The sequence below is a fragment of the Osmia bicornis genome, chromosome 1, assembly GCF_907164935.1.
Source record: "Osmia bicornis bicornis chromosome 1, iOsmBic2.1, whole genome shotgun sequence".
NCBI classification, from domain to species: domain Eukaryota; kingdom Metazoa; phylum Arthropoda; class Insecta; order Hymenoptera; family Megachilidae; genus Osmia; species Osmia bicornis.
In genome coordinates, this window is record NC_060216.1 from 15681544 (window position 1) to 15702272 (window position 20729).

Below are 20729 nucleotides of genomic sequence, written 5' to 3' on the forward strand. Positions count from 1 at the left end.
TGCCGAGTAGTTTCCACCACTTTGGTATAGATGGCGCAATGATTTTATGACAATGTTATACTATTTTGACTGTCATACCGATTGTGAGCTCGACCATTCGATCTAATCGCGAGAGTTTGTAATGGCAGTAACATTAATGTAACTCTATGATATTTTTATTTGCTTGTTCAAGGCTAAGAAATAGCCTATCGCAATAACTGAAAAATGAAACGTAAAATGATATAAATCACCGCAAATGCACATTTCCCCTTACAACGTCGCATTCACTGCAGCTACAATCTGGTTTTCTTTGCCACTTTGTATTTATTTTATGAACATGATATTCATAAATCTTAATAAATTATTTGTATAATTATTTACAATTATGATTCGAAATGATTTTTTATCCGAGATTTATATTTTAAAATGTCTGATAAAAACACAGCAACTGGTCGATGATAAAAAGAGATATATGTTTTTTAAGTAATGTGTAAAGAAATGTTGAGAAATATGTACAATATATATATATATATCATACTTGCATACATATTTATATAAATACAGAGTATTAAAATTTAATTTAGCCATTTCTTCAGTGGCAGCACTAGTATGGATGTGTTATACGTCAAAAAACAGTCAGCGTTTACAAGATGAGGTTTTTATACAGCATATCGCTTGATATTTGGTAAATTTTCGAGAGATCGTCTTATATCATAAATCTTGTAATATGATTATTTTTGTGCGTATCATCGTGATGTCAATTATGTAAAACAAAAATCATTTACCTTATGCGCGTAGAATTCCATATTCTAAGAATTATTTAATGATTAAGGTGCTGCGTTAACTCGTTTGATGTTGACAATTCAACATTTCTAGATACAACTGTGCAATTTCATTTTATTCTATTCATCAATTTTCATCGAAATATTTGTGATATAAAACATAACCTACTCTTAATAAGCTAGAGCATGAAATTTGATGATATAGTCTTTATGTTTTCAATTAAGTTTCAATCTCTTTTTACATAGCAGTGTTTACATTTAATCTTGCATGTAATCTCGAAAATATTATTTTAAATATAATTTTAACATAAATCCTTAATATAATATTTATATAAATATTAAGAGACTATCTTTCTGATGATTTTTAAAATATGATGAATGGACAGTACAATATGTGTAAGTAATGTACTATTAATAATGACTAATGTTGTATTGAAAATGAGCAAAATGATGATTAATCAAGTTATTTAGATTCAAATATATGTATAATATACATATATATATATGAACTAAATGTAATATGAATTAGAAAGCTAACAAGATTACATAATTTAGTTAATATTCCTTATTCTTGTTATCTGTCGTATGTAATGATATGCTGCATAGAATTTGAAATAAACAGCAAAAGAAAATGTAATGTGAAAGACTTTAATAAACAGTATAAATATCGATGGTATGAAGTTTGTATTTTTTTTTTCAGTAATTCTTTCTAAGGGAATGAGGAATTTGTATTGTGTTTTCAATTATCTTGGAAAAGTGGCAGGTGCCAGTTAACATAATTTCTAACAATTATGGAAAATCAAAGTCACCATAGTCAAGCTTATCAGACGCATCAGTCATTTTGGAAAAAGAATACACGCGCCGTTCCAGGGAGGTAAGTTGAATTTATATAGCATCGTGCGATTATAAAATTAGAGTTACTTCCGACGATGTTTAAAATAAATTATAATAAACATTCAGGGTTGATTATTAATTATGATATAATTGTTTATATGTGACAAATATAATAAAAGACCAAGCCTCAAGCAAGATAGTAAAGTTGGTAAAGGAAGCGCTACCACCCTTATACCTGGTTCAACGAACCCGGTGTCTAGCAGTAGCGGAGCTATATCTGGAAGTAGCGGTGGCTCTACATCTTTCCAAGATTTTCAAGAAAGTATAGACGATGCTTGGGATTCGGGAGACGATGAATTTTGTACCGTTTCTGATGTGAAGATATCAAAAAGAGTCAGCAAGTCTGCTGCTATTAGCGTTATTAATAGTCACCGTTCGAGAAAATCGTGTATAGAATCAGGAATAGGTGTAAAACCTCAACAACGGGTACAAGAAATTATTCCTGAAGAAAAAAGAGCAGAGGCTTTGCAAAGATTAGCTGTTCAGCCTCTGCATTTGAGAAATGCTAATTTGTCTATGCATTCTCAAGTAAATAACAGTCAACATTCCACAGAAGATTCAGATGTAAAATATGGTGCTTCCCCTCAACACAAACCGACACAATTTCCGGGTAGGCCGCAACCGTTGAGACAAACGAACGCGCCTTCGAAATTTTTTATACCTTCTAAAGAACAAGGTGAACTTACACAGTGAACTTTCTTTCCTTCTTTCTGTATTCGTTCAAGTCCGGTATAATCTTACTTTGATTAATATTTTCAGATGGCGAAAGTAAAGTAGATAAATTTCAAGCCCTTTTGGAAGCTTCTGTGTTAAATTTAGATGAATTAAGACAATTGTCATGGTCAGGTATACCTGCGCGACTGCGTTCCGTTACTTGGAGGCTATTGTCTGTAAGTAAGAAAGGTAAACTATACCGTATCTTTCCACTTAACGTACAAACTCTACGTAAAAATGTAAAACTATCGTTTCTGTTTTCATCCTGCAGGAATATTTGCCAGCCAATTTAGAACGAAGACAACATGTGTTAGAACGTAAACGTGTAGATTATTGGAATTTAGTGAAACAGTATTATGATACTGAAAGAGACGAGGGATTTCAAGACACATATCGGCAAATTCATATTGATATTCCAAGAATGTCACCACTTATTTCGTTGTTTCAGCAAACAACGGTCCAATTAATTTTTGAAAGAATACTTTATATTTGGGCAATTCGTCATCCCGCTTCTGGATACGTTCAAGTGCGTTCGATATATCTGTCTATTCTTATCTCTCACCCTTGAATCAATTTTAACTGCATTTCTTCTTTTTTGTATTTTCTTCTCTTATTTAGGGAATGAACGATCTCGTGACACCTTTCTTTCTGGTATTTTTACAAGAAGCAGTACCCATGTCAGCATGGCAAGACTTGGAGAATTACGATGTAGCATCGTTAGAAAAAGAGCAAAGAGATATTATAGAAGCAGATAGTTTTTGGTGCTTGTCTAAGTTTCTCGATGGTATTCAAGATAATTATATCTTTGCTCAATTAGGTATTCAGCACAAAGTGAACCAGTTGAAAGAGCTTATACAAAGAATCGATGGTACGTAATTTGTTCCGTTTTAAAAATATATCATTCAAAACGTTACTTTTTCTTCGTGACTTTTCATTTTTTTTTTTCAGCCCCGTTACATCAACATTTACATCAACACGGAGTGGATTACTTACAGTTTTCCTTTCGGTGGATGAATAATTTATTGACGAGAGAAATTCCTCTTCATTGCACGATTCGTCTATGGGATACTTACTTGGCGGAATCCGATCGATTCGCTTCGTTTCAGCTTTACGTATGTGCCGCGTTTCTTCTTCGTTGGAGACGTCATCTTCTTTTACAACCCGATTTTCAAGTAAGCGTTAAATCATATTATTAAATAATGTAATATAACGTCATAGGTGATACGTTATATTATATTGTTGTTTAGGGACTGATGCTAATGCTACAAAACCTGCCTACTCAAAATTGGACAGATTCGGAGATAGGAATATTGGTCGCAGAAGCGTACAAATTAAAATTTACATTTGCAGATGCCCCCAATCACTTGCAAGCTCACGATACGAGGTGACCGTTTTACAATGCGTTTAGACAACGGTATTGTAATAGCGGCTAAGAACATTATTTTATCAAATAACTCGTGGCCATTTTGTTTCGAACATTGATTTCAAATTGCCTGATCATTCAGTTCTGCAGTCGAGAATAAGCCCTATTTTTCATTTTCTTTGTTTTTCCCCGTTACATCTCTCGAGGGATCCGATTGATCTATACAGATTTTATTACTATTGCTGTTATTTCTAGTAAATCAAGTTAATACGATAAGTTTTCTCGCCATTTTTTAGTTTATCAAAGTTATACATGTGTGCAAGCAGCGAATCGATTGTCATTCACGATTCGTATTATATTTGTATGTACAGTACGTGTATGTTATAATTATATTATGTTATATATGTAATATAATATAATTGCATAAGTGAAAAATTTGATATATCAATTGCAACTGGTTGCTCTTTTAAGTAACGATTACATATAAGCTTTCCTTTACGCACGTAAATTTTCAATTTCTGCTCAAAGAGTAATCACCTATGTATTTAGCTTTTGCAAATGGATCTTACGAACGAGAATGTTATGGAATTTTCTTATTTTCTCGTATTTCATACAGTTACATTTATAAATTAACGTTAGTTTTACTAGTATGGCAATAGTTCAAAGTGGAAGGGGTGAGGAGCAGATTATCGCGGAGGGCTTAGAATCTCGTGTCAAAAGATTTTGACTCATATCCTTGCCACGCTCGTGCATCGCCATAACAGATATGTATAATAAAAAAAAGGTGTTAAAATATCTTCAACAAAGATCGGGACTATAAATATTCTTAGTTATTTTAAAGCCATTTTATCAAATGGTTAAACCATACGATATTTTATGAATTGTTAACGATTCAAGATAACGCTCGAACGGATAGTACTGTACTCTCGCGAAAGGTATACCTAACGATAACTGGTATTTCAAAAAGGACCAATCAAAAGCTACATAAAAAAAAAGAAATGAAGGAATGAAGGAAGAAATATACGCGTTATTCATAATATAAGTTAAATTTGACGTATGACAAGAGATTATGATTATTTGCTCGATGTTGATATGTTTTCGGGTAAGAAAACAACTACAGTATGTATGTTTTCCCGTTCATCGACTTTGATTTTCTAATCGAAAACCTGTACACAAAATATGTGTAGCGTCGTTGATTACAATAAACGAGACTGTCTCTTTCTTATCTATGCGTATAAATAATGTTCTTATCGAATTACATACTTGCACTCGAAGAATTGAAATATTGGGCTATTATTTTACAAACGTGAGAAATTATTTAGATATAACTTAATTTATGACATACCTGATATATTACGATAAATCTGAAATACTTGTTAATATTAAAAGAGGCCGTGGCCGGTTGTCATGTTAGTAATTAACTGTTAACAAGTAGTTAACTGTTTGTAATTCGATGTTTCAGCTGTCGTCGATATCGATCTGGCCATAATCCATATTTAATGGCTGTAGGGAGGCGAGTGAATCGTTCAGGTTGAATGTTTCCTGTGTAAAAATGGAAAGAAGATATTGGCTCAACTCGAAGCAAAAACGATTAATCGTGAAGTAAAAGAAAACTCACGTAATCGACGGAAATCGGTGTCGGATAGACACAAGGTATACATTCCATTCGCGTGACACCATTGTTATCGGCGGTGCATTCGCAGTTTTGACAGGGATTTGGTTGTGCGGTCATTGCCACCCTCTTGGAGAAAACGCTGGCAAACTTTTTGATCGAGGCTAATTTGTCGAATCGTAATTTGTCGCCGCTGAATATCGTTCCATTGATCTCCAGGGCCAAGGGTGTACAGTAACCAAGCGCGCTCTTTGGAAGTTTCACTTGTCGTCTTAAATCGACATCACCGATCAACGTTCTCGAGTCTTTCTTCGTGTACGCCTTTGTTGCGTCCAATCCGTACAACAATTTGTTCAACCTTTCCTTCTCGAACTCGAAATCACCGTCCATCAATACGTGAAGAGTGATGCCGTGCTCCAATAAAACTTCATGAAGCACCGAGTAGTCCAACTGGAAAAAAGAAAAATTGCTTGTCAATTAAAGAAACAGAGAGTTTGTTATTCGCGACTTACCGTCTGATTTTCCGGTTCGCAATGCGAGCAAGGCATCAGAACGAACGTCTTTGAAACGCCGGCTCTGAAAACAAGTTTCGAGGCGAACGCGATCGCCGCAAAGATATCTCTGCTTCCGTCACCAATGGGGACACGATCGAAATAATCGAGGAATCGTGCAGTGTTTTTCGTGAAGATTTGCCCGTCGAAGACAACGCTCCTCGGATGATCGAGCACTCCGTCAGCTCCAAAGACGACCAACGACCATCGATTGTCGGTTAAACCTTGATCTCTGAATTCTTTGTTCAATTGAGCAACCAAGTGTTCGATGCTACGGTTTCCTTTCACACCACGATTACACTCTTTTCCTTCGACGATGAAGACCACGTCGGTCGATCTCGGTACACGTTCACCTTCCAACCTTCTAAATTGACCTTCCGGCACTTGACTACCGTCCAACATATTGCAATTGGTGCACGCATCCGGTATTCTAAGATAAGTGTCAAGGAACATGCACGCTTGCAGGTAGGATAGCGCGATCGTACAAGCCTCTGATTTCCTCGTGCTCTGGATGCACATTTCAAAGTATTCGCCTGGTTCGATCACGTCGAAGCAAGAAACGAATTCGGAACTTTTGTTCACGTACAGATCGTTACAAAACAGTGGAATAGTCGAATCTTCTTCCGGTTTCGTGATCGACGTTGAATTAAAAGCGTTCGAAGAGCAACGATGATCTTGATCGATCGACCAACTATCGGCGAATTTTCGCACGTCCGTCGTTACGATTCCGCTCGATGACATGGTATCGTCCATCGGTTCGTAATTCATTGTTCCGAGAATGCCGGCAGTTTTTCCGTGATACCAACCGGATAATTCCAATGTGCAGAGATTAAATTTCAGATTGCATTCGAGCCGTAATTGATTTTCCTTTCGCTCGACGATAATCACGCTGTCCGTCTGATAGACGTAGGTGGTACCGTTCTCCAATTCGATTGGAAGTTGAAGATCGTTCGCCGGGCTCGACGACTGTTCCGAGAGAAGTTTGATGCTCTGCAAAAGAAGAAGATATTAAAATCATGTCTGCGTGTGTTTATTTTGAAATCGACGATACTAACGTCGTTGAAATAGTCGATCTCGAGAGCTTTCTTGCCGAGCAACACGATGATTTTGTGGGTGACGCGATCCGATTGTTTATGAAACTCGATGAGAACTGTGAACGTGTTTCGCACGAAATCTCGAGCCAACAAGTAGCTTCTGCTGCTACCGCAAGGAACGGCAAACTCCAAGTGTCGTCCATCGAAGGTAGTAAAGTATTGAGAAGCAACGATCATCGCGTGCGCTGAAACGATCGCAAAAGATTGGTTTGAGAGCAGGCGAAGAACGGAAAGAACTCGAAGAAAGTAAAATTTCGTGGTTACCTTTGAACGGTGGAAGCCAGTTGAATGGATCCATGTATGGTTTGTATCGGTACACGCTCCAAAATGTTAGATTCGAAGAGGCAAAGTACGATTTGAGATCGGAGACAGCTCTAAATTCAGGGATCTCATGGAATTCTGGAGTCTGATTGAAAGCGTGCCAAGACATTGGAAGCTTTTGTTCGAAGCACATCAATCCTTGATTGGGATCGAAAATGAATTTTGTCTTTGCTTCTCTGTACCGACTTTCAGCTTCTAGGGCCGTTTGGCTTACTTCCATTAATTTCGAATGAATTAATCGAAGGGCGTTTTCTATCTTGGCTCGTACTTCGAGGTATTCGTAAACATAGTACACTCTACCGTAAACCTGTTGCATTTTCTCCAAAGCGTAATGTATAGACGGTAATTTTTGCAATTCTTTTAATTCGGTAATAATCTCGTCGACGATATCCTGTAGTTCTTTGCCAAACGGAACGAAGGTGAAGTATCTTTCCTTTAGAAAACGTATTATAACGCCGCTGTATTTTTGAATATTCGTTATGATATCGTTACTTTTGATGTCTCGATACAATTTGTCGATGTCCTGGGTGAAATTTGTGAAACGGTCAAAGTAAGGAGACGCGATAAGATCGTTTTGTCGATCGTAAAGGAAGTCTAGGACCTCTTTGCTCGCCTTCCAGACTACGGTCTCTAAATAGTGAATGAAACGAATGAAAAGTGGTTCGATCATTAACAGAAATCTATGCCACTGCTGGGATATCGATTGGGAGATCTTTACCCAAAGATTCTCGATGTACTTGATAAACGACACGTGAAGATCTTTCACGAATTTGTCGTATTTTTCTAACAATTTTTCGATTATGTTCGCCACTTGAGAGATCGAATCTCCTCTTAGAATAGCAGCCACGATCTCGGAAACTTTGTTGAACGCATTCTTGATCGTTTCGATTAACCAAATCAAGGAATTTCTAATAGCCTCTCCCGATTCACCCATTATCTCCCATATTTCGTTCACGATGTTTGGCAAAGATTGTATGTGACTTCGTAGCGAGAGTTCGTCGACCACGTATAATCCCAAAGCGACCACATCCTTGATATAGAAGTCGTTTGCATTATACGAATCGTTCAGATACACTTTCAACTCGTCCAAGTCTTTCTGCAGCTCTTTCAGATTACTGAAATACGTAACGAGTAGCTGTAGGGAACTAAATTCCATCGAAATTACGTCGAGAAACTACATACATTATGTACTCACTTCCAGTCGTCGAGAAATTCTTCAAGATCTTCCTGAGCGTCGCTCCACACGTCAGAGATTATGTTGACTGTTTCGGTTTTAATATATTGCTTCCAATTATCGGCATCGTTATTCAAACCATCGTACGCATCTACCGCCGTTTTCTTTATGCCAGTCTGTGAGAAAGGAAAAGAACATAAGAGAAGAATTGACGAAGAAAGGAAAGAAAGAATCGAACGTACGATAATATCGCTTTTCAGTTCGGGTCTCCAGCGTAGCATAGAAGTGATCAATCTAGAATGATTGAGTTTCAAGTAAAAAGCCACGTCGGATACGAAGAAGTCTTCCTCGTAGGTTCTCCAAATGTTGAACACGGCGTTCCGAGCGTCGGGGACCTTTCCGTACATCTGTAAGCTTTCTATGCCATCTGTCGAAGATAGATAGATAGATGAATCTTTTTCTAGAGATCAAGTAGAGAAGAAACAGTAGAAAAAATCGATATATGGACGTACCGGGAGTATAATTGAGCGTCATCCAAGTGAACTTTTCTGCTGGATCGAGGAGGAAAACACCGGTGGCGTTCAGATCCGGGGTGTTGACGACGCTACCGTTCACAAAGTATCGTCGCTCGATCGATTGGTAGCGAACGTTCAAATGTTTCACGGCATCGTTGTATTCTCGATGGAAAAAGAACTCGTCCCGATTAAGATCGAGACGGGTGTTCAGCTGTCCAGAGTCGTTAATGATGAAACTTCGTTTATACACTCCATTGTTCACAGTCTGGAAGAACGCGTTGTCGCGTTTCTGCACGAATCCTCGAACGTCGAGATCGAATCTGGTACTCGGGTGATTTCCCGTTAATTCGTAAACGTATCTTCTGGTAGAGGGAAGTTTACTTTCGTCCTTCAGCGACGCCGATAAAGCAAAGTGTTTGTCCGGATCGGTGGAGTAGTCTGCGGTGAGGACGCAATTGAATAGATCCCTGGGGCTTTCTTTCAGTAGCTCCCCTTTTAGTAATACCTGTTTCTCGAAACTAGGGTGCCTCAAAGCAAAGATAGCTCGTTGTCGCACGCTTGTGTCAGCGTTCGAAGATAAGTTTATCCAATTGAAGAGAGCTCCGATGGTTCTTGGTCTGTACGTATCTTGATCCCAGTCCAACTTCGCCTCTGATTTGAATTCCTCGCTGCTGATCCAGTAAGATCCGTCAAGTGTAAAGTTTCGTCGTGGATAGGATACGCTTAGCACTAAAAATTGATTGTCCACCTCTTCCGTCGTTTTGTTTAAAATATTCACGCGATAAGATATCCATACGTCTTCGGCCAAGCTGAACCAGCAGTTCTGATCAAATTCGCCAGGTAAAACTTGGTAGTCGGTTTTCAATTGAACGGTTCTGTTCGAGTGTATCGCTTTCAGATGGATATTCTGACCGGTGTGCGTAGTTTTGATTCTTGATTCAGCTGCCACGTTGAACGCGGTTCTATTGTCTAATCGATACAAATTCACGTGTTTGAATTCTACCGTCGGATAGTTTGTTCCTTCGTTTCCCGCGCTGTACTCGTACTGATTCACGTAAAGAATCCCTATAGGTTTGTACGCGTTTTCGATCGTGATTTGCACGCGATCTTTTTCAAAACCGGCCCTGGATTCGCTCTTGGAATCGTACTGACCGTGTACAACCTTCTGCCCGTTGTACGTTAACACGGAATGACCGGTGGTCACTTGCGGTCGTTTCTTGTAACCGTACGTTAAATGAGCGACGTGACGCGTGTTCAATGGTACTTCCGCGTGTAAGATTCCTTCGAGATCAGAGTCTAATTTTTCGCTGCGATACGTGTAATCCGAGTCCACTATCGCCGTGTTTTTCGACCAAAAGATCTTGGCGTATTTCTTGTTTCGTTGCCTACAACAGAATAATAATACAGGTATATATACATCTAAAAAGCTACGCTGTAAAAGTACGCCTGAATGCTTACAAAGTGGTGAATACGACGAATTGACATCCGACTTGCGAAACGTTTGCAAACGGTAAAACAGCATCCACCGTTCCATTGACGTTCGACAAACTTTCGTAAGATATGTTCGCCGAAGCAAGATGCGTGCTAGCTGGATAATGGATATTCGCGTTTATTAAACGTCTGACCGTGTCGTGTTTCGCGTCGTAATCGAACAAGAAAACCAATGTTTCTTGTTGCTGAAACTTTGGCGTGTACAACGAATACTTGAGTAGAATCTCCTTGTTGTCGAAGCTCACGTTCAACAGATTATTGATAGACTGAACGGGTAACATCCCCCAAGAGACGCGAAGATGCCCGTCGATGTCTCGGGTACCCATGTGGATCTGTAAGGAGAATTACGATACAATAGAATACAATAAAATATAATACAATATTTATGTATATACGAACCGAACCGTCAGAAGCATAGTTGGTGTTAGCCTTGACGGCATTGTAACCGATCACGTAGGACGCATCTTTGACTCCTCCGTTAGCGTGGTAGCTAATTAAAAAGCGATGATCGTCGTTATTAGGAGGCGGCAACCTGACGACAAACACTCCGTCGATGTTCTCGTGGTTACGAAAGCCAAGGGTGGCATTCGCCGCAAATTTCCATTTCTCCCGATCCACATCCAAATCGAAACCAACGTCGATGTTCCTGAACGCACGACCGGGATTCCTGAGGAACATTCGAGTATCGAGAACCTTTGCTTCGAGATCGTTCGATGGTGGTTCGTAGCCGACAAGCAGCCTTCCGAACATGTCTACCATGTAGATCAGCTTCCATTGAAGAGTACCGTATCGAGTGTGTCCGTTCAAGCGTCCGTTCGCTCGAACGTCACCGCTGTTGTTGGTCAGTAACATGTTTCCGGTAAAGCTAAGGTTTCGAATATCTTCCGCAGGTGTCTCCGCGTGGATGTACAAAGTCGTATTGCCGTTTATTTGAACGCTCATAAAACTGGTAAGCTGGAACTGTTCTTTTCTGTTCGAACGATTTAGAATTTCCCCGCGAGCTCTGACGTCCCAGTTGAAATAGTTAATAAAATTAGCGTCCATCCTTCCGTTCAAAGCGCGACCAACCACGGACAGACCTAGTCCGTACCTTTCCTTCTTCAGCTTAACAATAAAGCTGCTATCCGATTGATCGTTGCCTGCTCTTGGTCCTATCGTCATCTCGATGATGTGCAACGAACCGTTTCGCGTTACGATCGTACCGGAAATTCTCTGCGTTTCCATGCTCGCCAAGTCTGACAAATTGCCGTCCAAATTGTACGCAGTATCGTTCATTTTGCTCGTCTTACCCTGAAATTCAAAATGCGGTTTATCATTGGAAAACGGCGTGTAAACTCTCGCCTGAATCGTTTCAGAGGTATAATTTCCAAGTAGCCTGTATTCTCGATCAGCCAGGTACTTCGAGTAGATATTTAAACTCGCGGTATCGTTCGTCGCGATCGTGTTCGAACAAGAGACGTCCACCTCCACGCTTTTCAACGTTTCGATCCAAGACTTTAAAGCGACGAAAGCTCTGAACCGATCTTTCGCTACGTACCACTCCGACTGGAGGGAAAACGATTTTGAGACGGGTTCTGCAATTTCGCCACTTATCTTTAGGTATCTTTCCTTTTCCGTAAAGTCTCGTTTAACGGTGAACGTGGATTTCGGTAGTTTCACCATTGGCGTGTCGATTTCGAGGACGAGCATCGTATCGAGGGACATTTCGCTCTCGATAGATCCAAGGAGTTCGATCGAGCTGTTCGGAGCGCGAATGCCGATTTTAGCTTTGTAGAAATTTTCATCGATGTCCAGGGTGGTGTCGGTGTCGAGAAATCGTATAAATTCTATGGGAGTCTTAATGTTTAATCGTAATTTGTGCGTCTGCGAATCGTCTAATTCACTTTCGGAGTAAACGTAATTCGCGTCCATTCCTGTTTTGTACCATGTCGCGTTTCGTCTGACATTTACGTGCAATTGCATCGTGTAACTGGACTGATCCATATCTACGATAAACGAGTTCAAACAGGTAATTTCGTTGACCACTTGAAAGGGAACGATGATCGTGAGCTCGTTTTTCATGTTGAACAAATCTTGTATCCAGAACGTGTCGTCCAACACGATTGTCCCTTGAAAATATTTCAAACTGCCCAAAATCTTATACGTCGGTCCATCGTTGTCTATGTCCAGTTCTCCTATAATATCTTCAATGATTATAAGATACATCTCAACCTCGCCGTGCCAGTAAAGATTGCTTTCCTCCTCGAAATCGTCTTCTATCGCCACTGTTCCGTTTCCGTTATCTTCTTCTTCTTCTATTCTTTCTTTCAGCTGTCTCTCGTTCGAAGAATCCTGCTTCGCGATCTCGATCGAAGGATTGATCGGTATATTGACTGGTGGAGATTTCGGACCGCCTTTGGCTTTGACGCCAAGTTTCGTTTCGGCTAATTTGATGGAAAATTCGGTGTCGACGTCGAGATTTCCGTCCACCGTGTACATCACGATCAACTTTGTGACGACTCCGCTTTCCTCGAAACCCCGAAGAGGCGTGAACAACAAGTAACTGTAATGAAAATCGGTAATATTATGATAGCTCCATACACCCTGGAAACCAGCCTGTATATTGTTGTAAGCGACTCTGAAATCTGCTTCTCGATTGCTCAATTTGCCGACGAGCAAGGATCTTCGTAGCACCTCCAACGGTGTCGCGAGCGACAGTCGAACGTTGAAATCGTAGTCTGCTGTGAACACTTGACAAAGTGCTTCGAAACCCATAGGACCGTTTGGAGTGACCACCTCCGCGACCGCGTGTTTATTTTGCTCTGACAAACCGAATCGTCCACGAACGAAAGAAAACTTCTCCAACGGGGTGGTAACGTTGAACTGAATCATGGATTCCATGAGACGGTGAATATCGCCGATCAATTTTCCCGTGTACGTTCTCTTATCGAGATCCAAATTGGCAGCTCCCAAAAATTTCCAGTCCGGTAAAATTTGCAACTGACACCTCATATCGCTTTTTCTGTAACTAGTCACAGGTGACTCGAGATGCAAATTGCCGGTCAAATTGAAAACTTTATCCGACTCTTTGTTCAGATACCAAATGCTCCAAGCGTCGATCACTTTGTCTGGATTGTACTTGACCAATAGACGAGTATCCGCCAGCTGCGAATCGATCAGTCGATGGGTGACGTTGACGATAACCGAAGATATTGAATGTACCGAACTAGTTATTCCAGAGTTCACTTTCCATTCACGAATTTTGTCACGCTGCTTTGTACTCCCATCGAATTCCGCGATCAACCGTTGCGAATCCTTCCAATGAGCACTACCGCTCACCTTGATCGCGTTTTCTTCCTGCAGATACCTGTAACAGGATTAAAATCGTCGAATGAAACGGTCGATAATAATCGTTCGAAGATAAACAACTATAGGTGAATTACTTTGCGCTTAGAGCCGTTTTCTTCCAATTCTCGAACGGCGTGACCATCCGACCCTCCACGCTCATCGATCTCGTCCATGCTTTTACGTAGTATTCCGTCGCGACGAACAGCCCTACCGTATTCTCTGGATTCCAGTCGATCGCAACGTCTACCGCGTAGTTATAATAACTGCGCGCGGCTACGCGACACGATGCGGCGATCAAGCGACCGGGATAAGTAACGGTGACGATCGCGGTCAGATTCTTCTGGGGTGGTTGTTCCTCCGAAATAGCCGGAAGCACCGTCTTATCCATCGAAAAGTGTATCGCCAGTTTCAGCGCAGGATCTCTATTCGCGTCCCATTTCACTTCCGCTCCGAATTCTTTCCTGTTTTCCTCGTTAAAACCGATCAGCGCCAGATGCACGTCCCTCCATTTGTCTAAATGTATCTCCATTCGAATTTCTCGTTCCGTGTTCACGTCGGTCATCACCGAATACACGTTTCCTTTGTATCTTCCTTCGACGTAACTGATGAAATCCGTCGCCGATAATACCGTGTGATTTAAGATGAACGCGTATCGATCGCGATCCACTTGTTCCACGTATAAGCCAATCCTGATGTCGCTGTAATTCCGGTACAGTTTGCAGTTTACCAGAACGTCGCTAGCGAAGCTCGGAGATTTCAGAATTAGCTTCAGACTATGACTATCGACGGTCGCGACTGATCTATCCGAGTAAGTGCCACGCGCAGTCAGATTGTGTCCGCTGAACCAAGTTCCGGTAAAATCTAATTCGTAAGTGCGCTTCGATCTCTCGGTGATTCGTACATCTACCAACATCGCGTTAAAGTTTGGAATAGTCAAGTTAGCGTGTCCTTCCATGGCGAATGTTAATCCTCGTGGCATTATCAGGTTCACCGTTAATACGATTTCCTTTCCTGAACAAAGAAGAAACGTACGACCAATGAGAGAGGGTTTAGAGTGAAAAATGCAATGCGATGAAACATATGACCAACCTGGAGCGTATCCTATCAATAGGCTGGTCTTCGTTTCCGGCCCCATCGCGTAGTGGCTGATTCCGACTTTGATGTCTAAATTTTGAATAGGTTTCGTTACGGCGATCAGCGCGCTTACTTTCGTGTCCTGATTTTGAAAGTACATCTTCGAATAGGATAAGATCACCTTGGCGGTAAGCTTGTGACGATCGTCCATCAGGTGTGGACTGGAATTCACTTCAGCGTGTAACTCCAAATGGCCTAAAGCTTGCTGATACCACGCGATTATTACAGTGTTCAATTGAGGATACGCGGTCGAGCGTAATTTTAAATCGGCCGTCTTGTGCGTTAACGTTTTCGACGAACGATTCGAGAACAACACTTCTAGTTGAAGCGTTTCCTTCTTAGGCATTTTTTGTAACTGATACTCTAACTGAAAATCACCAGCTAAACTTACGTTTCTTCTAACGATGTAACCTACTAGTTTGCTCCAAACTTTTTTAGTTCGAAAGGTCAAATCTATATCGCATTGGGAGACGTTGTTCTTCCAGGCGCTTCTTATCGTACCTTGATGAAAAATGTCATTTTCAAATCAAGAAGATGATCGGTAAGCGTGAATATGGATTAAGCGTTACCTAAAGAATCGATCAAATACCTGAAAGAGCAACTATTCGTTCGTTGTTCACAATCACGTGCATCTGCGGGCTGTACGTGTAACCATACTGGAACTTTTTGATCGCGTAACCGAATGTGGCATCCAAGTGTTTGGTACCGTTTATGTCGAAACCTATGTCCACGAATGTTTCGTTCTCCGTGCTTTTGTAAGTGCCTGAAAGAAGAAAAATTTCTCAGCTGACGAAATACGTCGGCACGAAGTCTGTTATATCTTTTCTTTTACCAGGAGGAATAAACAATTTATCCATTTACCTTCCGCCACTATAGAGTTTCCGGCAGATCGTAACAAAACGGTAACGTTGTGCGTTTTAACGTCGAACGAAACGGTTGCGCTCAACTCTCTGTTCACCTGCGACCCTGGTGTATCAAACGCGACTCTGAAAACGTTTTCCTCCTACGAAAGAAAAAAAGTATGTCGTTTCGAGCATGAGACAGAAAGAATGATAGGATACCTTCGTTTTTTCCCACTTGTACTCGAGCAAGTAATGTTTAGCGGTAGGATCGGCTTTGATCATAGAAACCTTGAAAAGCGTAGGACCGCTTAAGAGAAAATACGGCGCGTTTGGATCTTTCGTTACGTTCGACAACTGATAATCGAGGCACAGTTTTAGTCCTACGAGTCTGTCGAGAGCACCCCAAGTACAGCTGGTGTTGCTGATAATGCTTCCTGGGGGAATCGACGATTGCATCAAACGTCGATCGTTACTGTTTTGACCGGTGATTAAAACGCCGATCGGCTTCTCCTCCACTTCTGCTCCGTTGCCTTTCGTTAAAAGGATATCCGTGCCGATCGAGAACACTTCCATCTTTTTATTCGGTAGGCCCAAACTTAATCGGATCGAGCGCATCCCTTTCACGTCCAAGTGAATTTGGACCGCCCCGGACGAATACACGTTCGTTCGTAGTTTCGTTCCAGCAGTTTTGTAGAAAGCATCCACGGTCATACTGCCGATCGCATCGACGCTCATGCTGTTCGCAAACATAAATTGTATCGATTCGTTTCCATATTGTATTATATTCATGAACGTAACGCAGGAAATTGTAACAGAAATAATCAAGTGTAATCGTACCTGGGCGCAATGTTGCTGACAAGTTCGATCTCTCCGCTAGTTATTCGCTTGGCGTCGAGTAATCCTGACATCTTGAAATCGCACGCCGCGGAACCAGCAAAATCCAAACGCACCGGCAGACCAGATGTCATCGGCACCACGTAAGTCGAATCCAGAAACATCAGCGCGTTTTCGTATTGAATTTCTTTTCCAGACGTAATTTCCTTAAATTTCTCCCACGGGTTTAAGCGCGTTAAAGTTTCTCTGATTTCTCGATCGCCGTTCAGCATCGAGTACTTTAGATCGTTTCCAAATATCTAACGATAAAAGTAAAGTGTTTATTCTATTCTTTTAGAAGAAGTAAAGTGTAGTCGTTGTCGTGATTTCGCTTACCTTGTAACCGAGACTTATCTTTGGATCGTTAAAATTATTGTCGATTACATCCGGTAATCGTTTCACGCGTTTCCAGTAATTGTCGTCCTCTTCGGGAGCTGCCCTGAAACTTCTTAAGAACGTTTTAAAGAAACCAGACATTTTCTCGTTATTGTACGGTCCGTCCGGACCGAAGAATTTCTCCGCGTAATATTCCATACCCTCGAGTCTGGTGGTAATCTCGAAAACGTTCACGGATTCGCCGAAAAGATCGAAAGTGAGATTGAAAGTCGCGGTACGCGGTATATACGACTTTGTAGAAAAGATTAAATTTCCCTGGTAATTGCCGCCAAAATTATATTCTTCCGAAAAGAAAGATCCATCGTAGTTTCGTGAAAATTTCCTTCTGTCTCTGTTAAACTTGCCGTCTAGATCTCTGTCCGTGAGAAGACTTTGAATCTCGATTTTGGTCGGCGAAGCAGAATTGTAGAGATTGGTCAGATGGCTCCAAATAAATGTTCCCACTGTGAACAGAGTTTCGATTAAACTCGAGGGGAAAAAAAAAAGAAATTCACAAGGATACCTTGATTAATTTCCTCGACTTTCAACGCGTGTTTGATCGTTTTGATGACGTTGTAATCGGGACAGCGCATCACTTGTAAATAAGATGCGATACGTATCTCCGTGTCCAAGCTATTGTTCCGATAGTAGTTTAGAAAATAGAGATCCCGGCTTTTTTCGCAAGACGGCATTCTTCGATGAGCATCGATACTCGCGACGCGAACTTCCATTGGCAAGAATCCTCCTACATCTTCTACGCACTCTTGTAACCGTTGCGATAAGCTGTCGGTTTCCAAGCCCATGTTTCCGATCGCTTTCAGAGCTTCCAACGTCTATAATCGAATAAGAAATAATGATTTACATCGATCGGAAACATGATTTCGAAATAACGTACCTCTTTGATCGTGGAAATAGAGTGAGTTCGAGCCGCGCAACCTTTCTCGATCCTTTGCTCAAGGTACGAAAGAAACCGTGTCACCTGTTCGACGTTGTCACACCGTGTTTCGTGGTTCGAACAAAACGCGTATATGGTCGCGGAATAACTCAGGATGAATTGAGCTTCCGGTATTTGATTTTGAAAGTCGAGCAGAGGCGACAAAGTTCTGATCGTATCTTGATTAGGTCGAGGGATTAACGCAAACGCTGTGACCCACTTGTCGATCGTTGCTTGATCCACGTATCGCTTGATTATCAAATCTCGCATCACGTTCACGGCCGCGTTGCTCCCCATAAACGGCAAAGCATCCACGATGTGTTTCCTGCGAAAACATGGGAAAAACGAACGATTTGCTTCTACCTCGAACAGAGTACGTATCAATTTTTATCGCTTAATTCTACTCACTTTCCGGTTTTGCAGATACTATTGGCTCTGACGAACAACTGTGACAACGAGGGATAATCGAGAAGTCGAGCCGAATGAACGAAAGCGGTAAACGTTTCGGAAAACCGTTGCTGCAATTCGTTCGTGCTAACTCCTAATCTGCACATCGTTTTCAACAGGTCTCTAGAAGTTCTTAATTCCCCGTGAACAGTTTTCGCGGTTCTCGCGTAATCGTACAACAGATTGGTTTTTTTCGTGCGATCCAATCCTTGACCATACTTATCCGGTTCTTCCTCGTCCGTTCCTTCGTACTCGAGCGAATAATCGTCTTGAGATTTTCGAATCAACCGAAGAACGGAGGTAGATTCGGTTCTCGCGCCCGTATTTCCGCTGGAAAGCGGTTGCAATCGATGTTCCTCCTTGCATGCGATCTTCTGGTAGACGTTGCGATCGACCGTTAACTCGCAATCGCTTCGAGAATCGAGAAGAGGATGTTGAGATCGACGAGTTCTCGATCGGGGACTGGTGTACACGTTCGAACGAACGACGGAGAAGTGTTTCGAACCGTAAACGCAGTTCGACAGGTGTTTCGATTTTCTCAGGATCAAGCTGGTACGTTTCGCCTCGCGCAAACGATAACTCGTCTCGCATACACCGTTCACGTCCAGCTCGTCTCCCCGATGATCCACGTCCAACCTGTGCATCGTGTTCTGCAGCATCGACAGCACACCCCTTTTCAAGTTCAACGCCCAGATCGGTTCTCGCTTGTCCGGGCATAATTCGTCTACTCGACCGTCGTCGAACGCAAATCTCAAGGTGAAACGTTCCAGATGCGTTTTGAAATCCGCGCCGGCACGATCCGGAAATTCTGGATTGTACTTCCGAGGGTCGTGGCTGATGCTCGTATTGTGGAACCTCAAACTACCCTCGCAAGGGCTGCTAAACCAAAGAACCAAGTCCGCGTCCAACCTCAAGGTTGACTCGTTTAACGGATCACCCGTCGAATTGTCCTTTCCTAAATTTGTGCTCACGTCCACGGAGTACCTGTACCAGTACCAAACGTTTTCTTCGTACTTGAACTTTCTGCTCGATGGCACTGGAAACGCGTAATTAAATTTTATTTAATATTTCATTGATCTTTCAACGACTTCTTTAATACAAGTTCCATACCTTTGCATCGCGTCCGGGCGCATAACGTTGGATCCTTGACCACTTCTGAAACAGAAAATTAACGATCCGGTTAACAACACCGCGAATATTTACGTCGACCTAGTGTTGCAGGGTTACGCTTTACTGATAACCAGACACCGATACGCATGACTCGGACCGTGCATTATACGATACTTATTCTTGGAAATAAGAGAGTTCACTAACACGCGCAACAGATAATAATCGAACGACAAGCAAAATTATACGTCACGTTCTTACATGATTATTTAGACAAACAAACACCTTCCATCCCTCTTTCCTCTAATTATTCAGATGTATGAGAATAAAAATAAATTTACCAGATTGTACGATGTCGATCGCGATACAAATCGCTACGACAAATATCGCAGAAAGGTTCCACGATCGTCGATCCCAAGTCATGTTGCTTGTTCCAAAGTAACGGGGTTGAATCTCGTTTATTATCTCTGCATCGATGCGCCCTTCATCCCTTTGTCTGTGTCGGCCACCGATCTACACCGTATCCCCGCTTCCTGTCCCTTCCTGTCCCTTTCTCTTCCTTTCTACCCGTTCGATATGATTTTCTCAATCTGAACTCGTGCAGACGCCACGCTATACCACACCACTAAACACCACGCCAACGAACTGTTTTCAAAACTATGAAATTTACCAAGAAATTTTCTATATTACTCGTACTTTTAGCGAGGTCTCAAAGAAACTTGAAAATACGAAAGACGAGACACCGATCGACCGAGTCGAGTCGAAAGTAATCAGAGACTGTTGACGTGTGTCGCGCGAATAATCGCGGTGGTAAACTCGTAAAGAGGAGATCGCTGATCGAGCGGAAAGATCGAACCGAGAAAGGGGACTACTAGGGTGCGAAACAGGCCGGTACGCTTGATATCGGTTAAGTAAGTGCTTCCTGCTCCGACCGAACTCGACCACCGAATGGACTACGACATCGAATCAACTACTATGCTACTCCTCTTTCTAGGGGGAAAAAAGATCGGTGCCAAAGGTCTTCTTGCTTTTCGTATTTGCATGAGGTTAGAGGTCACGACGCGATAAGATAAACGAGGAAGCGTTGCTTCCCGACCATCTAACGATCTTGCGTCGAATTCGAAGAAGGCACCGATTTTCTTTCGATCGATATTACTATACGTAGAAAGTTTCAAGTTTTCTGTATACTGTACCAATAAA

The 20729-nt window shown here is 41.6% G+C and overlaps 2 protein-coding genes across 3 annotated transcripts; one reads left to right on the forward strand and one right to left on the reverse strand.

Annotated features, from left to right (window-relative positions):
* The first annotated feature begins 562 nt into the window (after positions 1 to 562).
* On the forward strand, positions 563 to 4957 carry LOC114876189 (TBC1 domain family member 22B). 2 transcript variants are annotated; one of them, XM_029187393.2, is made up of 8 exons: positions 563 to 664; positions 1462 to 1635; positions 1775 to 2331; positions 2415 to 2545; positions 2641 to 2895; positions 2988 to 3237; positions 3318 to 3541; positions 3617 to 4957. In XM_029187393.2, the coding sequence occupies exons 2-8, from the start codon at positions 1553 to 1555 to the stop codon at positions 3755 to 3757; spliced, it is 1641 nt and encodes a 546-aa protein (XP_029043226.1). In that variant the 5' UTR covers positions 563 to 664; positions 1462 to 1552; the 3' UTR covers positions 3758 to 4957. The 2 variants fall into 2 exon arrangements, with proteins under 2 accessions (XP_029043226.1, XP_029043227.1); XM_029187394.2 differs by lacking the exon at positions 563 to 664 and adding an exon at positions 765 to 1157.
* On the reverse strand, positions 4857 to 20660 carry LOC114876180. Its single transcript, XM_029187365.2, has 22 exons — positions 19871 to 20660; positions 19533 to 19577; positions 18384 to 19458; positions 17937 to 18300; positions 17565 to 17874; positions 17003 to 17505; positions 16631 to 16926; positions 16013 to 16529; positions 15813 to 15954; positions 15541 to 15714; positions 14907 to 15452; positions 13913 to 14828; positions 10890 to 13836; positions 10458 to 10822; positions 8997 to 10384; positions 8727 to 8911; positions 8506 to 8660; positions 7254 to 8425; positions 6951 to 7174; positions 5857 to 6885; positions 5351 to 5794; positions 4857 to 5274 (listed from the first exon to the last, which is right to left on the reverse strand). Exons 1-22 carry the CDS (start codon positions 19950 to 19952, stop codon positions 5191 to 5193), a joined length of 12963 nt encoding a protein of 4320 aa, XP_029043198.2. The 5' UTR covers positions 19953 to 20660; the 3' UTR covers positions 4857 to 5190.
* Between the last annotated feature and the right edge of the window lie 69 nt (positions 20661 to 20729).